At 38.4% G+C, this 23,202-nt stretch overlaps 1 protein-coding gene across 1 annotated transcript in view; it reads left to right on the top strand.

The window, feature by feature from the left end:
- The window catches only part of LOC142397801 (neuronal acetylcholine receptor subunit alpha-7-like), a 36,449-nt gene that overhangs the window by 6,372 nt on the left and 6,875 nt on the right, over window positions 1-23,202 (top strand). The window contains exons 2-4 of the mRNA XM_075481517.1: window positions 7,546-7,685; window positions 11,155-11,199; window positions 12,334-12,443. Coding sequence (XP_075337632.1) covers window positions 7,546-7,685; window positions 11,155-11,199; window positions 12,334-12,443 — 295 coding nt within the window. The remainder of the gene's footprint in view (window positions 1-7,545; window positions 7,686-11,154; window positions 11,200-12,333; window positions 12,444-23,202) is intronic.

Raw genomic sequence — 23,202 nt, forward strand, 5'->3', positions numbered from 1 at the left:
AAAAACTCGTCCTGAAGCTCTCTCACTGTTGTTGTAGTTTTTACTCAGCAAGGTTATTTTCTGATTAGGACAACTACTTCTTCGACTGAATTTCATGTCCCATGTGTTATCCCACCACCATCTAGCAGTACAACACAGCCAAGTTGATTAGTTTCAAACTAGTTAATTAAGATATGTGTGATTTACTTTTCTTTTTTTTACAGCTTTTAAAAGAGCACTTAAGATTTGCTCTCTGGTGAATGGAATAAAAACATGGTTACCCAGGGTAAAACAATAGCTCAAAAACAGTTTCCTTCAGAACTTCGTACTTGGATCTGTTGGGTCTGTCCTGGAATGAGCACTTGTTTGTTGATTGATGAAGATGACATGTGACAAAAGTTGTTCAAAATATGCTCCTAGCGACTGGGTTAAGGTTTCTCTTTCAGAGAAACCTGTCAATTAAAGGAAAATGTTTAAAACACTAAGTACTTTTGCAGGGATACAGAGAAGGAGTTTCTTCTTTTAAAGTTAATACCAAGAATAGACTAGACTGCTGAAGCTTAATGGGAGCTTAAATTCTATAAGCGCAATTCAAAGAGTAAGGTTTGTAGATTTTTTTTCCCTCCATACGTCTTGCATTGTACTTTAGGAATCTCTTTGTTGTTAGTCCAACGAGTTGGGATTTCTCAGTCTACATGTGTGCAAGTGACTGGATAAAGACTAGAATAATCCTACTTGTGAGAGCTTCTCCATATTGGCCTTCATCTTGAATTTCTCACTGAATTGTTTCTGTTAATCTGATGCTCAGACATTTATCTGTATTAGAAGTCTGGTGACATCATTTATGGATCTCCCCAAAGTGTAAGACAGACCCTAATGGATTAGCTAATTCACATAAGTGTGGCAGAAAGCCTTGGCACAAAGAGAGTTAGGAACCAATCCACTGTCATTTTTCTGCATCCCCTGTTTTTGTGTGTTCGAAAGCACCTCTGTTTGGATGGGTTCAACAGAGCCGCTTCGAGGGCACTAAAACACCATAATGTACAAGGTGGTCATTTCATGCTCTACCTAAAATAGCATTCCTGTTTTTTTGTTTTGTGTTTTTTGTTTTGGTGTATATCTATGATGTGTGGTGTGAGAAAAAGAGAGAAAGAGAACGAGCCCCTCAAGCTTTTTGTGTGTGGATAGGCCATCCGATGAGCATGTTTGGAAGACTCATCTGCATGGACTGACCCAGTATAAATAGGCCAGAATTGCATGCTCGAATTCCTTAGTATATGTTAATGTTATTCATTTTGGAATTAGAAACAGATCAATTTCGGTTGGTCGCCTTCTACCCATTATTTGGCTTCACATGCCCTCTTGATTAAGTGACTTTCTCTGCAGAGACAATGCGAAATCACTATGAACGTTTATAAATCATGACAATATCTTTATTTTTTTTATTTTTGCTTGATTCTTCGCAACCTAATCAGCTGTAGAACGTGCTCATTCAATGCAAATGAGAACTGAAAGGGAGGACAAAATCTTTTGACAAGATTGGAAATGCTTGTAAAGAAAAAAGGGCACTGGAAGAGGGGGACATGGGCAGTCCAAACAAAGAAGAATTAGGAATGTAGAGTAGAGCAGAGGGTAAAGGTGGGAGGCAATAAAGATGGATGTAATAAAAATTAGATGAGAGATGGAAAACTTAACAGGGAGTGAAGGACAAATGAAGGATGGGGATAATCTACTACTGATTTTTCCTTTATTAGTGCACCTAACATTTTAAAGTGCTTAAGAGTGCACTTATTTCACTGAGATGTGTATGTGTGAGCATTCATTTATCCATCCATCTACTACAAGCTAAACTATATCTCATTTTACCAATGAGTGAAGAGTCACACACACAGAGAAGTAACTGAGCAGTAGCTGTAAAAGAGTTGTATCCTTAACTTCGACTAGTCTTTACATTCAGGCTTTTGTCAAGTCAAACTGAACATTAAACTGGTGTGTGCTTTACAAGCTTACACCCATGACAAAACATTAACTTAAGGTCTACTTTTGGAGGTGTTGATGTATTTGTTGGTGCTTCAGAAAATAACTGCTGTGAAACAATTATCGTGCCCGACAGTTTGATTTTTCACATGTACTGCTTTGTTCTGCAATTGCTTGCAGTCTGTACTGTATGTTACTTATGTCTTAAACTCACTTGAACGCCACAGAAAGGCCAAGTTTCATTTCTGTGTTTGCAAACATTGATTAAAAAGAGTATCATATATTAATTTCAAAGCATCTAACTTCGTTGCTACTTTCAACAAACCACGTTCAGTGGACTCAAATGCAATATGAGTCTCCAGGAGTCTGCTCCTTTTCCCATCTGTTCTTTGTGTGAAATTTGATTCTATCATTTGTTTGCTCACACTCAGATCTCCTTTAAGCTGGTGATATATACAATTATATCACCAGTTATCACATCAGTTACCATTGCTACCTGCATCAATTTGTCGAACCATATCCCTCTGCCGCTGGTGCCAGATAAGCAGCCTCAATCTCACAGAGATATAAGAAATAAGCACAACTTCTGTAACAGTGCTTGTAATTGAGTTGTGGCATGTAGCATATTGAAATTGCATTCTGGCACCACAGGAACAAAGTCAATAGGAAGTCAGTTGGCAGATTAGTCCGGTGAGCACACAAATCTCGCTCGGTTGAGAAGTGATAAAGCCACAAAACATTAGCTTTCTGGGGGAAAGTGAGGACGACGGTGGTGCACAGGAAAGGACCCTGCTATATATTTAAAATGGAAACATTGTTCCAATTGGATCATTATTCTCATCTTTTTGTATTTGAAGAGCTGTAAAATGTTATATCTGGTGCTTTCAGAACAGATTTATTAAAAGATTGATTAAAGGAGCACAGGACTCAGAATGCAAATTGTCCAAATTCACACCTCTCTATGTCTCCGATTTTGAACGCTCACTTCCACTATTCGTCATTCAAATGTATATGTTCACAAAAGACACTTCATTAAAATTCAACTGGTATCAACGGAAAATTTTGTGAACATGTGGTAGGTTTTATTTTTTATCGTCTTGGATGTTGATACCTTCAGGGATCAGCGAGGGTAGTTAACATGCACAGAGGTGTATATGAGATTACAGATACATGTACAATATCAAAACCATGAATTACCTGTTTCTGTGGAATTTTCTGCAGAAGTAATTCTCTATGTGATACAGTGATGTACATACATTTAAAATACATGAAACTGTCACTTCAAGAATGTGTGCCACATTTAACATCCATCAGTACACTTGTTTGGTGAGTCGAAGAAAATGGCCTGTGACGTATAGCTCTAGACTGTTAAGTTCTTTCACCCTCTATGTTCGCTGTCACTTGTGATTGATTAGATTTTTGGTTAATGGTTGGAGTTTGTCCCATGAACGACATGTCCAAAACAAACGACAAAACTTTATCGTCTCTTAGTCTTAGAGATGTTATTGTAACACTACTATTCTTTCGCTATTCCGTTTTTTTTTTTTTTAAATGACATGTCTTTGCCACAGTTTTACTGAGAAAAACTGTCACAAAATCCACAATTAAGGCTTATTTAATGTTACTTATACTATGGTTTACATTTTTTCATCATCCTTCATAAAAAGTGAGTCAGCAGCAATCTGTCGGATCATTCTGTGCTACCCTTTGTTTAATACCCATCCCAGTCAGCAGTGCACTTTGTGAAACATGCAAGTTGAGCTGTTATGTTTCATGGTGCATGAGCTATGTAAATTTCATACGCGTTTAGCAACAGCGGGGGTGTGAAACACTAGGCTATTTGAAGGTAACTATGAACTGAAGGTAACATTTAACCTCAGTTGTTTCATTCATGCTTCACTGACTCATTTAGCAGTTAACTGTTAATGTCTAGTCATATTTATGCAGTTGAGAAGGTACCAACTAACTGTAGATTCCCTCACCCCTGCATGCATGTATAACATACCTAGCGTTTCCTATAAATAATCAATTCATTCAAGCTAATGGTTCTGACTGAGGTAAGTGTTAGGGTGAAGTAACTAAAGTCTGTCCGCTTCTTTTCAAAGATAAGCATACAACTAACTTTTAACGGGGACGAAATGACTTAAAAACTTCCCTTTTTTCACAGCAGTGCTCGGCAGCTCTGCTGTGATGTCTGGGTTATCAATAAGAAGGATTTGTGACCTTTCTCGGGGAGTCAGATAAAGCCATTTCTTTGCATTTTCTAGTAACACTGCTGGGCTCGACATTTAGAAACATTTACAAACTCAGCGTTTGGATGTAGACTGCGAAGATTGTTTCCTGGTCTTCTCTTTTTCTAATGATAACCACTTTGAACAGTTTGGCTTTCATATACTGAGATTTTAAAAGGCCATAAACACATTCTCTTGTGATTCACTCATTTTCAGTAATTTGGATTGAATTGCTGAGATTCTTATGGTCCTGATCTGGGCACGCAGGTATCCTGTGACATTTCCTGTAATGACTCAGATGAGGTTGAAAATAATCTGCACACAACATTTTCATTATCTTAATTTAGCAAGTAGACTCGCATGTATGTCATTAAATTTTTTTTCTTTTTAGAAGAAAAACGATTTTAATAGTTCTTGTAGACGTTGACCATCACATACTTCTTTATATTTTAATAAGACAAGCAAGACTTGTGACTGCTTAAGAGCATGTTTTCCATGTTTTCAAGATAAAAGTAAAAGAGTGGACAGAAAGATAAAGAGAGAAGGTTCCTATGTATGCCTCTGCTGGGGCTTTTTAATGACTCCTCTCTCGGTGTTCGGAAAGTGAAGTTCTCATGCCAACATGTAATATCAGCTTCATTAGTGAGATGATTAAAAATGAAACAAAAAGTACTCCTGGATATGTCCCTTCATCCTGACTTTACTCTACACGCAATATGTTTAGAAATTGAACCTGGTTCAGTGCTTTATTTCATGTGATTATTTAATTCCCACTGAATACATTTTCATGAAACAAGCAGCTGCAGAGAGTGAGCTTTCAATTCTTCTTCACTGCCTTTATTAGTTTAGTTGTGTTCACACCTCAGTTCAAATTTCACAGTAATGAAACATAAAAGACAGAGTTGGGATGTTGGCAGGATAGCAGCTGTTGATGAGGCTGCACTCTGAATTTGTGCACTCGCGTCTATAAAAATGTCATTGTGCATGTATGGGCAGAATTATGATTTTGCTTTTCTGTCTCTTGATTTCTTGATATTATGTATTTATTATGATATTATGCATTTATTTTCCTTTAACAGCTAAGTGACTGTAATAGAATATCTAATGTTCAATACCTTGGATGTCCTGGAAAATGTACCTATGCGGATTGAGAACTGAATAACATTCAAATGGATATAAGCTAATTCCATCTGTGGAGGAACATGACATTATGTTTAAAGCTCCAGAAATTGTTTTAGTAACATTACAAGTTAAATGCACCCACTTAGAAACATGTGACATGTGATTAAATCTTAAAAAAAGCTAAGTGTCATGTCTGTTAGTTTTGTTATGTTTTAAGTTCCTGGTTAGTCTTTAGTTTTTCCCATGTTTTTCCTCAGTATAGTTACAGTTCCTCATATCGGCTTCACTCACGTCACCTGTGTTTCTCAGCTGCACTCCATCACTAATCACCCTCCTCAGTATTTAGTCTCCAGGTTTTCTCATGCACATTGCCAGATCCTCACTGTCCCGGCAATCCTTGTCCATGTCAGGTTTCGTTACATAGTCAGGTTTTGTTTTTTCATAGTTAGGTTCTTTTGTATACCGGCTAAGCTGCACTTTTTGTTTGAATTGTTTATAATAAATCAAGTATTTTCATTTTAAATATTTGCATCTGGGTCCTCCTTCCCCATGCCACCACAACCAACGTGACAGTGAGGGAGTGAGTTAAGGTTTTTTTGAGTTTTAAAAAAAATAATATTTACAGTTTTCAGGGGTCCTTAGTGATTGTCCTGATGTTGCAGACCCCCCCCCCCTGGAAGGCCTAGTGTGACAGTTTTAAAATGTGACATCTCAGAGTCTCTTCTCTCATCTCGCTTCAGAGTTTTTTGATTTTGTCTGAATTTAGAAAATATAAAGTAACTGATAACTGATATTATCTACTATATTACCCCCCCCCCCCTTGTATTTTTAGTGTAAACTAAAAATACAAGATGTTGTTGAAATACTTCACAGACCCCACAGGATAAACAGTTTTTAGAACATTTGCCTCGTACATGATAGTTTATTCAAACGTGGTTACGGCCAGAAAAAGACCAAAAAGTAGCATGGTGCAAATACGTTTATCCTCCATGTCTAATGTGTGGAGTCATAAATCCAACATTACAACTTCCACAGAGCAATGTGTGGCTCCATAGAAGCACTGCAAAGAGTTTTGCTCTGTTGAGCAGCTTCTCAAAATGCTTCTGCCTCTGACCTTAGGCTCAGTTATACCATAACTCTCCTCATTACGGCATAAATGGCCGACATTCAGGCCGATGGCATACGCCTCACGTCTTCACGGCTGTATTTTTTATTTCCTCTACCCATATTTCTCATTCCTATTTCTGATAATCACCCCTCCCCCCCCTTTTTTACTGGTTCCCTCCATCCTTTATTTCTCAGGGAATTAACCACTGAATGTTACTATGTGAAAATCATTATGCTTTTCATGTCTGGATGTGACTTGCTTAGCTGTATCTGCCTGTCAGTTACAGTTTGTGTAGGTGTATAATTGTGAGTGGATCAGTGGCTGTCACCTCACAACTGGCTTTAAGTCCATTAACAATATTGTGCGTTTGTGTTACATGGAGTAGTAGTGTGTGTGTGTGTGTGTGTGTGTGTGTGTGTGTGTGTGTCTGCTTTTTTTTGGGACAAATGGATAGGGCTAAATGTATGTGAAAAAGGAGATAAAGAGGATCGATAACGGTGATGAAAAATGGGCCAAAAGACACATCATCCTAATCAAGATATTAAGACTACACCGATTCTCAAGTCCTGCCACCCTGTATGTGTCTGGGTATGTGTATGTGTGTGCTACAGTCAGCAGATATTAATGCAGATGTCAGCATGTGTTTATTTATTCATTATTCATAAAAACTTCTAGCTCAACAAATACACACCTCTTATACACTGTTCTTAAGTTTACAGTATAAGCTGCTGGAAACAAAGTCAAAGCCAGCTTGGCACAATCCCAACGGAGTGTTTGGGCACAGTATGTGGAAAGGTGCTTGCAACTCCTCCACCTAAATTATAAACTGGCTTCAGGCAGGTGCCAAGAAAGGAAGGGTAAAAGGTTAGATGGCCATTAAAGCTATTTTCTGGATTAGAATTCAGCCTCAGTGCTGTTCAAAGGAAATTAATGAGTCCAAGCCAAAACTCTTGTGGAGTTTTACATTTATTTAAAAATCATAAATTAAGGAATACATTAAATAACAAAATAAAATGAAAAACAATATTTTTTACTTTACCAGATTATTTGTTAGTTTGTGCTGAACATGCAACAGATGTTTCTCTGTATTCAGTATTTAATACCCTTCCTTTTGCTTGTTTCCTCCAGGATCCTTGCAGGGAGAGCACCAGAGGAGGCTGTACAAGGAGCTGATGGCTAACTATAATCGTTTAGAGAGACCTGTTGTCAATGATTCAGCTGGTATCCTGGTGGAGCTGGGCCTCACACTGCTGCAGATCATAGACGTGGTGAGGGAACTGCTTTCATTTGTATTCAATTTGTGGGACACAGTCAAGACACCTCAAGCAGACATGCATCGCATTTGTCTTAGCAGCTAAAGAAACTTTCTGACTATTCTCAGATCAAGCCAGATTGTATCAAAACCTTTTGTTACACTTCACAAACAGTATGTGCATTTGTGAGTCTGCCCCTCCACTGGAAGGAGACAGATGGAGGAAGTGCTCAGTGCACCGTGTTTTACACCAGCCAAACGTCTGGCCTCATCTATCAGAACAGTTTGTGTGTGTTTCGCCCACTTGGTTGCATGTTTTTCACAGGGAGGAAATGCCTTGAATGGCTTAATGTCATTGTTTCTTTTAGTTCTCTCATGAAATGGTTGAAAATACAAGAGTGGTAGTCAAATTCTTCCGAGCTTCTAAAAGACTCGATGTGACAACTAACTTTGTTTACAAGCTGGGGTCGTTACTCTGTTGGAGAAGGGTAGGTAAGACTGCGTTTGCACATCTCCTCAGTTGCTGGGAAGAGTATGGAGGGGAGTTTAAATAAAGAGTTTTCACACAAGATATTAAGAACATGTTGAGCCCTGCCTGTTTAATCGTGCTGTTGTCTGGTCCAACTTTACGAGAGTTCACCCAATTACAAGAGTGCAAGAGCTGTGTTTATCTCAACAATTAATCTCATTACATTTGTTGGGCCCCTGTGTGGATTTCTCCTGATAGAGACTTGTTGTGTGTTTTTTTTTTTTTTATCTCTTTGCATTTTCTTTACACTTTTTACGTTTTTAACTGACACACTGCTTTGATTTATATGCCGATCTTTGCCTGTTGCAGCAGTTTCTCCACCACTCACACGTTCTGTTTTCCAGAAGTCACTCTTCAGACATAAACCAAGAGCTCTTGTCCATACTGCACCCTCCAAACTAGGTCAGCATTCTTGAGTGGAGTTTTTTTTTTCAGTTGAACAGACTCATTTGGCCAGAATGTCCATCCTACTGCTGCAGTAGTAGGTGTAGTTGTCTGGATTACATTAGTGGATTCCAGAGGAATCATCTCTTACCTCACCAAATGCACAAATGCAAATCATTCTGCAACTGTAACTCTGAGTTTCAGGGATGCTACGTGATACAAATAGATACTCAGTCTCAGAGACCAAATAATAAAGGAACTGACTACCCTCTTTAGGTTTTGAACTGGAGAAACAGGAGTATCAAATCCAACCACATGGCAGTTTTTACTGTATTTGTTAATGACCTTGTGGACCTCAATGGTCTCTTTTCTTTTCATTTTGATAAAGTTTATGTCACTGTGATCTGCATCTTTCTACAGCCCCAGACTGTTTACGGGGTTATGGAAACATTTGAGGTCAGAGCCATAAAAGTCTACACTCATTCCTGAAAAAATCATTAAAACTACACATTCTTTTAATATTATTAGCCCTATATTTGTCCAGGTTTTTTTCTGTTTTGGAATATGTTTCAGGCCTTAAATGGATATATGTTAACAAATTAAATGAAGTTTGCCAGACAAAAAAATGAAAAATCTTGGCTTTATGCTGTCTGTAGTGAAACAAGTCAAGAATCACTTTGACTCAGCATGCAATTCTTTTTCTTATTTGAGATTGTATGTGTTGAGTATGCATATTCTGTTATTATGAATACCAGTTTATGTGGACAAAAAGCTTTTGCATGTTTTTTACCATAGACATCAGTCTTAAAAGTGTTCAGAGAAGTTCTTGCTTTAATTATATCGCTCCATTTAAAGCTTACTTTCAATTTATCTTCTTAGTTTACCAAAATGCCTGAAAAGAGCCAGTCAGAATAGGATTTTCATCACTTCTTGAAACAACCTAAATACGTGTGACTGGGAAAAACTCAGTGGTGACATCTAGGAAAAATAAAGAACCGTATACAGTATACCCATTTCTGTATGACACATTACATGATTTATAAGCTTGGACATTTGATGCCCAAATCTCCATCTCCTTGCATGGAATAATGATGGACTATAGAATATTTTGTTTCATGTGTGTTCCCTTTTCACAGAATGCCACAGGCTTTCTGGATCTCAATCAACAAGCAAAAGTCCTATTTTAGTTATGTATCTAAAACCTATAATTCCAATGTCATCATTTTATCTTTGATATACAAACAAACTGGACATTTCCAAATATTACTTTCACCTGTGACCTTTGCTCTTCTGGGTCCTCTCTTTCCAGAAAACACTGTAATGGAAAAGTATTTTCTAGATGTGCCCTCATCAGGTAAAGGTAAAAAAATGAAGAGAGATAGAGATAAATGGATACCCTGTGTGTTTCAAAAGGAAATATCCTTTGATCCAATACAATCCTTCCCTTTTCCCTTTTTTATCAGGGAATTCACTCGGGCTTTCCTGAATTTTTCCTCTGCACTGGAAGCAGAATTTCTGACCTGAACTTCTGGTTTCTTCCCACAGCTAGAAACAAAGCATTATAATTTCCTAAAGGCTTTTTCCATCCATCCATCCATTTTCTATACCTGGTTAATCCAATTTAGGGTTGCCGGGGGGCTGGAGCCTAGCCCAGCCGTCATTAGGCGAGAGGCAGGGTACACCCTGGACAGGTCGCCAGTCCATCACAGGGCCACACAGAGACAAACGTGACAAACGACCACACACACGCTCACACTCAATCTGACTGACTCACTTCTGAAATTTATGATTAATTTAAGACATAGACCTCAGTGTTCCAACTGCTTTTTTTTGTGTGTGTGTTTGTTAAAGGTGAATAATAATGAATTATTATATTCAATTTTAGTTTAACTTTCTCTAAATTCCAAACGTCACAAATCTGTCTCGAGAATAACGTTCCTGAATGACAAATTACAGGACTATTTTTAATTCAGCATAGCCGTTAGGAGCCAAATACATACTTCAAATGTGCAGTGGCAGGAATATCCTTAGTACACCATAATAAATGCCAGTTTGCTTTTTGACACTGAAACAAGAATCCATTGTGCTCATGGAAGTGCGTTTTCAATGTTTACTCTCTGTGCAGATGTTGGCATGTGTCTTAATGAAATCAATAAACAGACTAATGAACCTGCTTCAAATGTGACTGTTGTTGAGTGAACAAACAAAAATCCATGATTAAAACTTTCGTTTGATTGTGTTGCATTGTTTGATTTTTATAAGCACCAGCATGACATTTTATAGTTCATCCCCGCTGCTCAAACCTACAAGGATCTGCAGTATTTCTGTTGTTTTAAAAGGGCTTTTTAAAAGTGTTGCAAAACTGCGAAGCCCTTAAACAGAGCTTCACTTGGTTACACTGAACCAGTCCTTCTGCTGTTTTGCCTGATGTGTTCTTCTTTGGAAATTCAAAACAGCTGCACTTGCTTGCTGATGACAAAGGACTTTTCCACTTTATTAAATGTAAATTGGTTTGGTTTTCTTAAGAAAATAAAACGTCTGTATTTTACTCTCCCTCTTCTTTCCGTGTCAGGATGAGAAGAACCAAGTGCTGATGACCAATGCCTGGCTGCAGCTGGTGAGTCAAAGCTTTAGTGGGACACATTGTCACCACTCTACTGTGATTTTATTATTATATCTATATGATAACATTAAAATTACAGAGGCTTTGTTTGACTGTGTTTCTCAAATTATGACTGCCACAATATGAAGTGGATGTTGATGAATTAGAAGAAATATCTATTTCTCCATTAATTCTTTAAACTTACAAAAAAAATTCAAAAGCTCTGTTTCTAATCTAAGTCTAACCGTTTATACAGCTAGCTCACACATCTGGGCCATCTGAAATCATTTTGTCTTATGTCCCCTGCTTTTCTGCTACATATACGGATCTTTGCTGCACTTTGTTTCCCACATTTATTCTCTGAAAGTATCCAAAAAATGCAAGAAAAACCTTTTAAAAAGAGACCGAATGCATTTATGTGTGTGTGTGTGTGTGTGTGTGTGTGTGTGTGTGTGTGTGTGTGCGTGTGTGTGTGTGTGTGTTAAATGCAATCATTACCATACTCAAGACTCAGAATACACAATGACAACAAAATGCCAGAAAAGTTGGCACTCTTCGTGTTAGATGTGAGAAAAAGGAGACATTGGCAAGTCGGAGCACGCTTTTGATACCACAGGATGATACATTCCACAGACAGATTCACAGCCTCGAGACAATTTAGTCGGCGCATCAGTTTTTTCAACAGTTTTTGTTCTGCGCTCAAATGAGGCTTTGGGAAGTCAAGATGGCATTAAAAAATGGATGGGTTTTCATGAAGCAGAGAGAGACAACATCTCTAGCATAATAACCAACAGTGTTGTTGTTTTAAGGTGTTTCTGTTTAAGTTTGAAATGAAAGCCGCATGAGATAAACACAGCATGAGATAAACACAGCATGAGATAAACAGCAGCTGTTTTACTTTTAATGTAGCTTGGGGTCTGACAATGTGGACCACAATTTTATGAAACACAATTTTAATCAGTTGTCTTATAATTATGAAAACTTTGAAAATGTGCGGAACTGTTTCTTCTTGGAAAGATAAACGGCCATCTTTGTTTGTGACACTTGCATGGTGGCCCTTCAAAGATGTGGGTTTCGCACAATGAATTCCATTGTGTTGACACCGTATCCTCTCAGAGTCTTTTGTAAAAATATTCTCTTTTTTCTCAGTACTGGACAGACGTCTACCTGAGCTGGAATCCAGAAAACTACCCTGGTGTTCAGAACCTTCGGTTTCCCTCAAACCAGATTTGGACTCCTGACATCCTCCTTTACAACAGGTCAGAACTGCCTCCTCACACAAATCAAAGCCTTACTTAAGATAGAAGTATAACCTTGATCATTATTACATTGTCCGTCCTCGTTACCAAATAAACACACCTGTCAATACTTATTTTCCTGCAATGCATGTTTAGTTTTTACCAGAGTGAATAGAATATCAGTATAATCATTTATTTATAACACTATTTTTTTAATTAGATCTCTATCTTCAAAACCCAGTGCAGTATCAGGAATGCTTTGAGCCTAAAGTGATAATCGATCACACCAAATCAAATACAAATACAGTCACACAGACAACACTTTTCACTGCATTTGCTCATCCTGATGTACACATAGGATCCTCATTTAAAGAACTATACTCAATTTGCACAATCAAATTCAATTTGGAAATAAAGAAAGAAATATAAACTGCAGTAGTATTATTCAACACATCAGATATTACTTAACACCCCTTCCATCGTTGGTCATTGACTGAGAGCTGCTGTCCTTTTCACATTAAAATAAAACTAATCAAACATACCGAATAGAATAAATTCAATATGAATTATTAAGTCAAACAGTAAATAATGAGATCGAAATCTCAGTTTTTCTACACAAGACTGTGCGTACTGCATTGACTGACTGCATTTTGGAATTCAGGTCATGTTGGTGCTTTTCTTGAGGCTTCTTTGTGAGGTCAATTACAGATTCAGACTGGTTTTTCTCCAAAACAACTAATTGCACTGCATATGTATGCTTTATTGCGAGACAGATGTTTGGGTCTGAGTCTGTGGGACAAGATGAAACCGTCACAAAGACAGAGACCATTGCATGAATTCAATTTGAGCTAAACATTGTAAAAGTGGATGAAACAACTGATTTGAACTTTTCACATTGATCTGAGAAAGAGACAGCTTTTTAGGCAGGTCCACATTGATGTCAATGACGGATTGGCAGACAAGCTTTTCAGGTTTCTCTCTGTGTCTGATTTTACCTTAGATGACACACACCAACACACACTCTTACAAACATGTCAAATGGAACACATGGACAAAACAAAGGTTGGCGAGTATTAACCCAAATTTTAAAAGCTCAGCTTGCCAGGATTACCCATCTTAATCTCCATGCTCTCACCCCTCTTTTTTCTCGATCTCCGCCTTTCACCCTCAGCCTCCGCTCCTCTCTGTCCCTCCGCCCCACCCTGTTCCGCCATCACTCTTTTCTATTTTTGTCTCCCTGCACCTCTCTTTCATAACTCACCCTCTCACCATAATTCACTCTATTGAATCAGCTTTTTTTCCCCCTCCATATTATATAGTTCCCAGCCCTCTCCAACTTACCACTATAAATCAATCTACCTGTGTTCGTCAGAGTGTCAGCATTTCAGTCTCATGGTCTACCTGTCTTGTTTGACAGCTGGCTTCTCCACTACCTGCTCAAATGTGTAAAAAGAGCAATCTGATCTTTCCAGAAAACATAAAAACATTAGTAAACACACTGTTTTTTGTTCTTGTAATAAAAAGTGTCTACTTCCTTGAGGGCAAATTGTTAAGGTTGGTTGTTGTACACAACTAATTGAGCTATGTAGCAGTTATGTCATCAAGAGAACATAACTGCCAGTAATTCAGGTAATTGTTCCTCTGTTACTGCCAGAGCAGAAGACTTGCTCTTCCTCTGGTGCTTTTAGATGCTCACTCATGCAGATTACAGCAGTCCAAAACTGTTTCAAAATTTGCCTCAAACATACAATAATGCTTCTACAAAGCACTGAAGGATCCTGGTTTGCAGCATGCAACATGAATAAGTCCATATTCACAATCTTTTATATGTGGGATGAAAGGTGATTAAAACTCCATTTTTATGTTGATCTGATTTTACCTGCTGGTGCATGTTAGCTTTCTGAAAACGCAGTGATGGGGTGTCTTTCCCCCTGCAAGCATTAATCATAATGAAATGAGCCACGCTGAGTTTCAATGAAAAGAAGAAGACAATAGCATCTTTTTGCATATTTTCTCTTTTTTTTTTGTAAGTAAGTAAGTAATCTTTATTTGTACAGCCCCTTTCACAGTCCAGGGTCACAAAGCGCTTTACAGGTACAATAGAAACACACAGTTAAGAAGTACATAAAAGTATAAGTTTAAAAGGCCAAGGCAACTCAGTGAAAATAATAGCAGCCCTAAGACAAAAAAACCTGAACAAATAAATATGTCTTAAGTTCCCTTTTGAAGGCGTCAACAGACTCGATCGAGCACAGAGAGAGCGGAAGATCGTTCCAAAGCCTGGGAGCAACAGCCTGGAAGGATCGGTCTCCTCTGGTCCGGAAACGAGTGCGTGGCACCAATCAGAAGATTCTGATCCACAGACCTCAGATCCAGAGCTGGGGTGTAAGACTGGATCAGATCACTGATGTAGGGTGGAGCCTGACCATGCAATGCTCTGAAAGTTAAAACCAAAATTTTAAAATTTATCCAAGAGGAAACTGGCAGCCAATGAAGAGCTTTAAGAACAGGGATTAAGTGAGTCCTCCTATTAGAGCGGGTCAGAATTCTCGCTGCAGAGTTTTGCACCAACTGCAGGCGAGACAGCTCCTTCTTGTTCAGACATGAAAACAAACTATTACAATAGTCCAAACCACAAATGCATGAATAATCAGCTCAAAATAATTTTGTCTACATCAAATTTATGTAGCGTATATCAATCATTATAAGCTGTAATGCGGGCAAGATGTCACGATCTGATGAAAAGCGTGGACCCGGAGCGGAGACACAGAAACGGGTGAAGATGATAGTATTCCAAAAAAGTATGTTTTATTGAGGACTTGCACTCACAAACATCACCTGTGGAGTGGACTGAAGTAGGTAGGCAGCAAACTCATAGGTGCGCACAGGTAATCCAAATAAACACTTAAGGATATATCCAAAAGGTAAGGCGTAGTCCAAGACAATCCAAAAAACACAAGATAAGAAGTTTAACTATGAAGACCCAGAATAACCACTGTTAATGCTAACAATCTGGCAAAGAAATGGGGAAGCAAACCAAGTATTTATAGATGGACGATAATTAAGAAACAATAGAAAACTGGTGTGTCAGGGCAGCATGGCATGCCCTCCTCCAGCTGGTGAAAGGAAAAACCAGGAAAAGAAAATAAACATTAAGCAGGGCCTGGAGTAGCAGCTGTGGCTGTGACACAAGAATGACCTGCTGTAATGTTTTGTGTATGGATCCGTCTCAATAGACATCTGTGTGAGACATCAAAAGCCAAGAAGGTACAGTTAAATATTTCTTATAAGTTGTGCTGTCATGTTTGAGTATGAATGACGCACCTCCTGCACAACTCTGTCATTTTCTCAGTAGCACCACCTACTTTTTTAAAGTGAAGCATGCCATGAGCATGCCTCATGTGCCAGTATGAAGCCATACTTTTCAGTATCAATGGAAAATTTACAGTTTCAGCAGCACTATGGATTGTTCTTAGAAAATTACCCAACTGCGTATTGAACGCAATGGCGCACACTGTCAAAGTCACTTAGTGCATACGCGTGCTCTAAAGTTATAAGCAGAAGTGCCCAAATTGACTTGATTTAGGCGGCAAACTCTTTACCAACCCACCTCATGCGCGCACATTCAATATCATGCAATTACAGGGAGCAATGGTACAACACACATCATTACACAGTGAGTCATCAGTGTGCAGTTAATAACATGCGGTGTCACAGTGCTGAACAACAACAGATGTAGTCAGACTTATTATGCTGCTCGGGCACAAGTTCCAAATCCATTTTTCATTTCTACGGTTTTAATATAAAGTTAATGATGTTTAGGAGAGCTTAGGGTCTGTGCAGGAAGTAGTATTCATCTGCTGTTGTTCTCGTGTAATGGGAAAAATCCCAGATTAGGGGACATTGCCTTATTTCATTGTGTGAATGCATATTAATGTTGATGTCTTTGAGCATGTTCCACAGTAGTCGTGCTGCCTTGTTAACAGGTGTTGATTGACGATGTTCAATGCAGTTCAGCATTAAGTAAAAATGAAACGAGGATGAACTATGTAGTTTTGGGTCTTTTTTTTTCTGACCCCCTTCACTTTTACAGGAGAAACGTGGAACAATACAAAATACTGGGGGAGATATTAGACACTCAAAATGACCCTGGTTGGGAGGTAGTACTTTTAAGAGCACTGGCGTACTCAGTGTTTTATTTAAATCTGTCTGTTTCCTCATTTATACGTTTATGACTTATGTGCATGCAGAACATGTGCTGAGTGATAATCCTCCTGAAAGATTTTTATTTATTTATTTATTTTTATTCCTGTTGCCCATTTAAAAGAGAAGACGGTAAACTTGGAGTATTTTTTGACACATTGGAGAGCTTAGCAGAATAATTGCTGTGACAAGCTCGCCAGCAATACAGACAAAGTTGAATGTGGATTCAGTTATGAATCTTTTCTATTATTTAGTTGAGCTCACTTTAAATTGACTGCTGTTCCAGAACATGCAACTTTTACTTTCAGTGATAGCTTTCAGGTTCTTGACTTATTTTATGCGATTTACTAAGGATGACGATGGAATAAACTGGCTCTTTATGGTCCGCATATCTTTTTTCAGTGCATAATGTGGGCTAAGTTTTCATTTGGTCATAACCAACTGTTGAAGAACAATCTTACAGATGGCAGCATACTGTATGTTTACATTTGCACAAATAGCAAAATTATCCTAAATAACTATTTCACTTTTACATTCTACACCATGTAAAACTGCAGGTAAATTATACCCCATGTGGTGACCACTTCAGATGCCATCTCAAAAAAGAGGATGTAACGCTATTCTGGAAATATCATCACAATGGGAAAGCTCTTTCTTCCCCTATATATTTATATAAATCACTGACTCACAATGATGTTTCACGCAAGGCTGATCTATAATGTTAGTCATGCATTTACCATCCACACTGCGTCCCTGCATGTCGCCTGGGGAAAATATCTTGTTAATCACCATCTTTGCAGCACTTTTGCTTCGGGATTGGCAAACAAAAACTTCTAGATGGCTAATTACTGTGTGTCTAATAGCGTAACAGACTGACTCCGACAGATAAGAAGAGCATTACATTTTTTTTTTCTTTCTTTTTTTTTTTTTTAAACTTTCCCTATTAACCAAAAAATGGTCAATAGAGTATTGAGATTTTGATTTAGAGAAGTTTTACATGATGTTATTTAAAGAAGCATTTTTAGTAAAATACAAATATATTTGGCTCTTATTGTGACACGTCCTACCGTTCTTTTATGAGATCCAACTGTAAACTTTGTTGGCTCCTGCTCGTCTGCCATGATGTCTGAAAAAGGTGAATGTGTGTTTATAGACGTTTTGTGTATGCTTGTGTGTATATCAGACCAGCATGACAAGGAGTGTGTGTTTGTATACAGACTATTTATCTCTAAATCAACCTTACAAGCCAATGACCTCCGCTTTCGTTCAAGGGAAAAGTCAATGATCTCACTTGACTGGGGATCAATGAGTCACACAAAGGACACCCAGCTCAGGTAAACCCCAGACTGAATGTTAATCCTGTCAGAGGGTAAGGCAGATGGTGCATTGTGACAGGCTAAATAGATGAAGAGGAAACTAACGGAATGAATAAATCTGGGTTTTGAATGATTTCTTTGGATGGACAGACGATGGGATCATGGATGGACAGACGATGGGATCAGTCACAGCGAATGAAAACAAACTCTGTAAAATACTGAAATGAATCACATCTTCAGGGCTGATGCATGTTCACAAACGTTGGTTTCAAACATGATTAGTGAAGAACTCAAGAGGAGGACATTAAAATCGAGATTTTCTATGAGTTTGTGATTAAGGTCAAACCTGAATGTGTTTGTGAATTAAATGAACAAGTGAGCAGAATGACAGCATGGGTAGCAAGAAGCTGTTTGTGCATGTGTGTGGAAACATGCACTGAAGTGCAATTTTTGGATCAAGTGAGCGGACTGGAGTGCCTAATCACACCTGAAAACCTCACAGAAGTTCTGCTAATTAACATAAAGTTCTCATCATGCACAAGAAGTCACGTTTGATGAATAACATGTTTTCCTCTGTTTATTAAAATTGACATAAACAAACATGCAGTAATTTGTTTGTTTGTTTTTTTAGCCAAAAGAGGAAAATAAATGTGATTATGTAAGTTATCCTGACATTCCAAGTCTTCTTCTCCCCGTTTTTTCCCCCCCTTTTCTTAATGATGTGAAGATGAACACAGTCCATGAGGTTCTGCTCACATATGTTCATTTATATACGCCTCTGTTTTCCTAAAATAAATATATCCCACTGTAAATTGGAAACATGTTGAGGATATCGCGTGCAGTTTCCTTGTCCAGCTAGTTAGCTTTCGAGGCTTCAGGCTGAGAAACACATAACGCCTGATGTCAGCATTCTCTGAGGCTGTTTAGTCTGTGGGGTATGACATAATGCACATGGATGGTAGGTTTACTTGTTATGCAGTCTTGAGTCTGACGCTCTCTCCTGAAGTAGCTCTCAGCTGGGAACGGCTGAAAGCTTCAGAGAAGCTGTTAGCTTCCTCCTCTGGAGAAATACATATTCTTCGACACTCTTTTTTTCATCTTTCTGATTTGACAAAAGCAGAGAAATGAAAACAAGAAAAGACATATTGCTGAGAAAGTATACTTATGTGCGTGTTGTTGCTTTTTCACTCCCTTTAATCGAACGAGAGGCATTTATTTGTAAAAGTAGTGACGTGAAATCTGCATCATGGTTAACATACTGAAGTCCACGTGAAGTACATGCTTATATGCTTTTGACTGTAAGTTCTAACTTGTCACACTCCGCAGTTCTCTTATTGCCTCGTGTCCGAAACATTGTGACTTCCTTCTTATTATTGCTGTGTTTGTGTATGTGTGCTTGTGTAAGGATAGCTTCAGGTGTTGAGAGAGTGGTGACTCATGTCCCATGGTGCAGGAACCTGTCACTGCCACCATTGTCACTGTCGTTCAGTGTCTGGTTCTTTCTTGCTCCACTCCAACATGTCCACAGTGCCCTTTCTCCTGTATGTGTGCAAAGACAACCGTTTCCCATCCTCCCAGGGATATCACTTGCCCAGCTGCATTTTTAATAATCATGATGTGTACATTGCAAAAAGCACATTATGCACATGCACATGCCCTGTTCTGTAAATTTGCATTATGCAAGATGTGTTTGTTTTAAATTAATAATTCCACGAGAGCAGGAATGGGTGTATGGTGAAGGTGGGGAAAAATGTAGCAAAGCTCGTGTCTTGGACCAAATGTGCAATTACACATTGCATTAACCAGCCGGTCTTCCTTACATAAACTCTTACTTCGGGACATGTTCTGCTTAGAAGGGTGTAGCTCGCACATTCAGATAAAGTAAAGCCAAAGCCTGAATAATTTATTCATGGGTCTACGCACCTATCCAAACGCCAGCACCCGGAGACACAGCTGATAGCAGCACACAGGGTAGAGAAATAAATTTAATCACTTAACCCTCCAGAAAAAACATCAATCTGTCAATCTGAGAAAAGGCCCAGACAAATAAAATGTGTCCAGTCTACAAATTCTGTCAACATGCAGACTGCGTTTCTTTGTGAGAGCTGAATGAGACCCCGGGATGTTGCAGACATGTCAATGTTATCTCCCTCTTAGGGGACTGAGATGTGTGTGTGTGTTGATATATGTGGATGTATGGATGCATTGTGTGTGCCTTTTCATGAAAGTAGAATTTAGTGTGTGGTCTTGAGTTTGTGAGGACTATGAATCAAGGGAGTTAGATTGCAAATAGTCATTCATATTCCCTGCATTGACAAGACTTATGTACAGTACTTAGCAAAAGTTTATAGTTACCTTTCATTTCTGTATTTTTTTGCTTCCGTGGAATCAAACTCGGTCTTAAACAATAGTTTTCTAGACTTTTTTTTTCCAATAAATTTTTTGGCACGAGTGGCCTTTATTCAAAAGTTGCTTGATGGGAAAGGGGGTGGAGAAGGAAAGGGACAACATGTGGCACAGACCCCCAGCTTGGATTCAAACCTGGGCCAGCCGCATTTATGAGCTTCAACCTCTGCACACGGAAAATCCTCTTAACTAATTGAGCTACTTGATGTCCATTCTCCAGAGTTTCTGAAGGTCTTTCAGAGTTTTGCCTTCGGCACTGGTTGCTTTTACTCATTTTCAGAGGAATATTTTTTGGTTTGTTTTTCTTTGTTTCTTTCCTTGCGAAGCTATAAAAAGGCATCTAACTCAAGGGATGAATCAGTCAATACAGTCAATTTAGAAAAGAACCAATTTAAAATGGCATCTCTGGTCGCTTTGTTACAAGCAGCTTCTCACAAAGACACACATTTAGTTGCATGAAAAATGTGTTGACAGTGGAATATTTATCATAGAGTTTAATTACTTATTCTTTCAGCAATCTGTTTTGCAACCGAGGAAACCAACTTCTCCATTACTCAGGGTGAAATGTTTTCTCCATTATTGTTATTCTATTTTGTCCTATTTGACATTTTATGATACTCCAAATGTTTTCAGTGGCTGATGAGTCTGGAACACAGGCAGCCCAGTTAAACCGCTGGACTCTTTTGCTACCGAGACATGCTGTTATAAAAAAGGTCTGCATGTGGTTTTGCATTGTCATACTGAAATAAGCAAGAGATGTGCTAAAACATATGTTGTCTGGATATCACAGAAGCCAGCTTTTGGACTGTGTTTTAGCCCAGATACGCTGAATTTCAGGTCTTTGTCATACTACTTAAAAGGTTGGAGCTCAGAGAAGGGAAGCGTTTCCATATCTTTTTCCGTGCATGACAGACTTGCATTTGCGAAGGCATCAATAAAAGTCACTGACAATAATTTTCAAAAGATTCTCTGAAACGTCGAAGGATGTTCTTTACTAAAGAAATTTTTGACCTTTTCCGTTGATGAATATTTTTAAATTGTTGACCTATTTGCCAAAATGATCCTTCACAGAGAGGTGAACGACTCTCCACATTTACCTCTTTTAAAACACCCAGTCAGGTCACTGACCTGCTTTTGCAACATTTATTTTGATTCTGTTTTTGTCATTTTCATGTAGATACAAGGTTATAATGAAAACAATTCATTTTATTTAAAGTAATACTATGTAACATTTCTACCTTAAAATAACAGCTTGAAAAAAGTTTTAATATTACGATTGGCCTGTCTCCTATGCCCTTCGGGGGTCTGAGTTGGAAAAACTGCGCTATGTAACTTTGCTGGACCGGCCCGGTAGCGGCCCGGGAGCTGAGCGGAAGTACTTCGACTTGCTTTCTGGCACACCTACCGCAAAAATAAATAGACCCCTCTCACGCTCCCAGGTACATTTGATTACTCTTACCTTCTCGGTCGACATAGCTTGCACCTTCTGACTCCTCGCCGGTTCGTCAACAAACGTGAAACGTGAAAGTGAAAGGGTGTTGTATTTACGACAGTGTAACCGTACATTACCTCCAAGCCTGTAGGGGGAGCTCCATAGTGGGCTTTTTGAGAAGTTACATTGTATTGCTTTAATGCTTTACATGTCCTGTCAACTTCTCCAGAACTATGATTATAATAAGTTTAAAGTCAATAATACTCTGACCGTGTGGAAGTTTAAGATTTTAGAGGGTTATGATGCTGCCTTTCTGTCCTCAAAATCTCATCTTACTTTGTTGTACCAATACATTTTGCCTCTTCAGGCTTCACAATTTATTTTCATTTTTTTCTTATCAAAGTTCCATTTCTTACTCGCAATAATAATCACACATTTCTCTCCCACAGCAGCCTGGGGAAGTTATTCAAATGTGAACATATTAATTTCAACAATATGAATACACAAATGGGTTTAGGGCTGATTGTGTGTAGCTGCCTCCTCGTTTTTTTTTATGTACCATTGTCTCGTTTGTTTTCAGATAATCTCTGCATCATCAGTTGAAGTGCACTGCAGGGCATAATCAGAGGTCTTTTCCCTTCTGCTGCCAACGTGTTAAAAATCAAGGGATGTATATTATATTCTACCTGCAAGTGACTGCAGCGAAAAGAAAAAAAAAGTTTGTTACTTTGACCTCGGCCACGTGCTGTAAGTTCCCTGAGAGTTTCGACTCTACCTCTGGCACTTGGGAGTTCACACTCCTGTATGATTCTGACAACTTTTTAATTCTTAATTTGAGTTCAACCAGAGTTGAAGTGGATCTCAAATCATGTGCAGGGATTTTCTTCAGTGTGACAGGCCTGGTGTTGACCTGCCAAACCAAAACGATACAAATGCAACTTTGTTAGCCTAAATTATTAATACTTGCTGGTTTTTAGCTCCAATTCTTATAAGTTAGACCAGTTAATCTTAAATTCTGAATGTTCCAAACATCACTTGGATAGCGTTGCATAAAGACAATGATTAGGACTCAAATCATTTATTAAAAATAATAATAGTTACCTCCACTTTTACAGTTCATACTGAGTTGCTCCCATGACCACAAGAGTTCACAGTTCTTTCAACATAGATATAGATTTATTGCCCTGCATTAAACAGAAGACTCACGGGGGCGTTTTAGGTTGGGCAGTCTCATGGGAGCGAAAGACGCACACAAGCAGAAACTATAGTGTATCTGTGGACTGACTTCACAGTTTAACGAGTAAGACGTTTTCTTTATTAGCAAAGACCAATGACCTTTAAGAATAGCTTTCTTGATTTAAAAAAAAAAAAAAAAAAAAAAATCCCTTGTAAATCACCGAAAGAACTTTGAAGTCACTTCTAA

This window comes from Odontesthes bonariensis, chromosome 13 (assembly GCF_027942865.1).
Source record: "Odontesthes bonariensis isolate fOdoBon6 chromosome 13, fOdoBon6.hap1, whole genome shotgun sequence".
Taxonomy (NCBI): Eukaryota; Metazoa; Chordata; class Actinopteri; order Atheriniformes; family Atherinopsidae; genus Odontesthes; species Odontesthes bonariensis.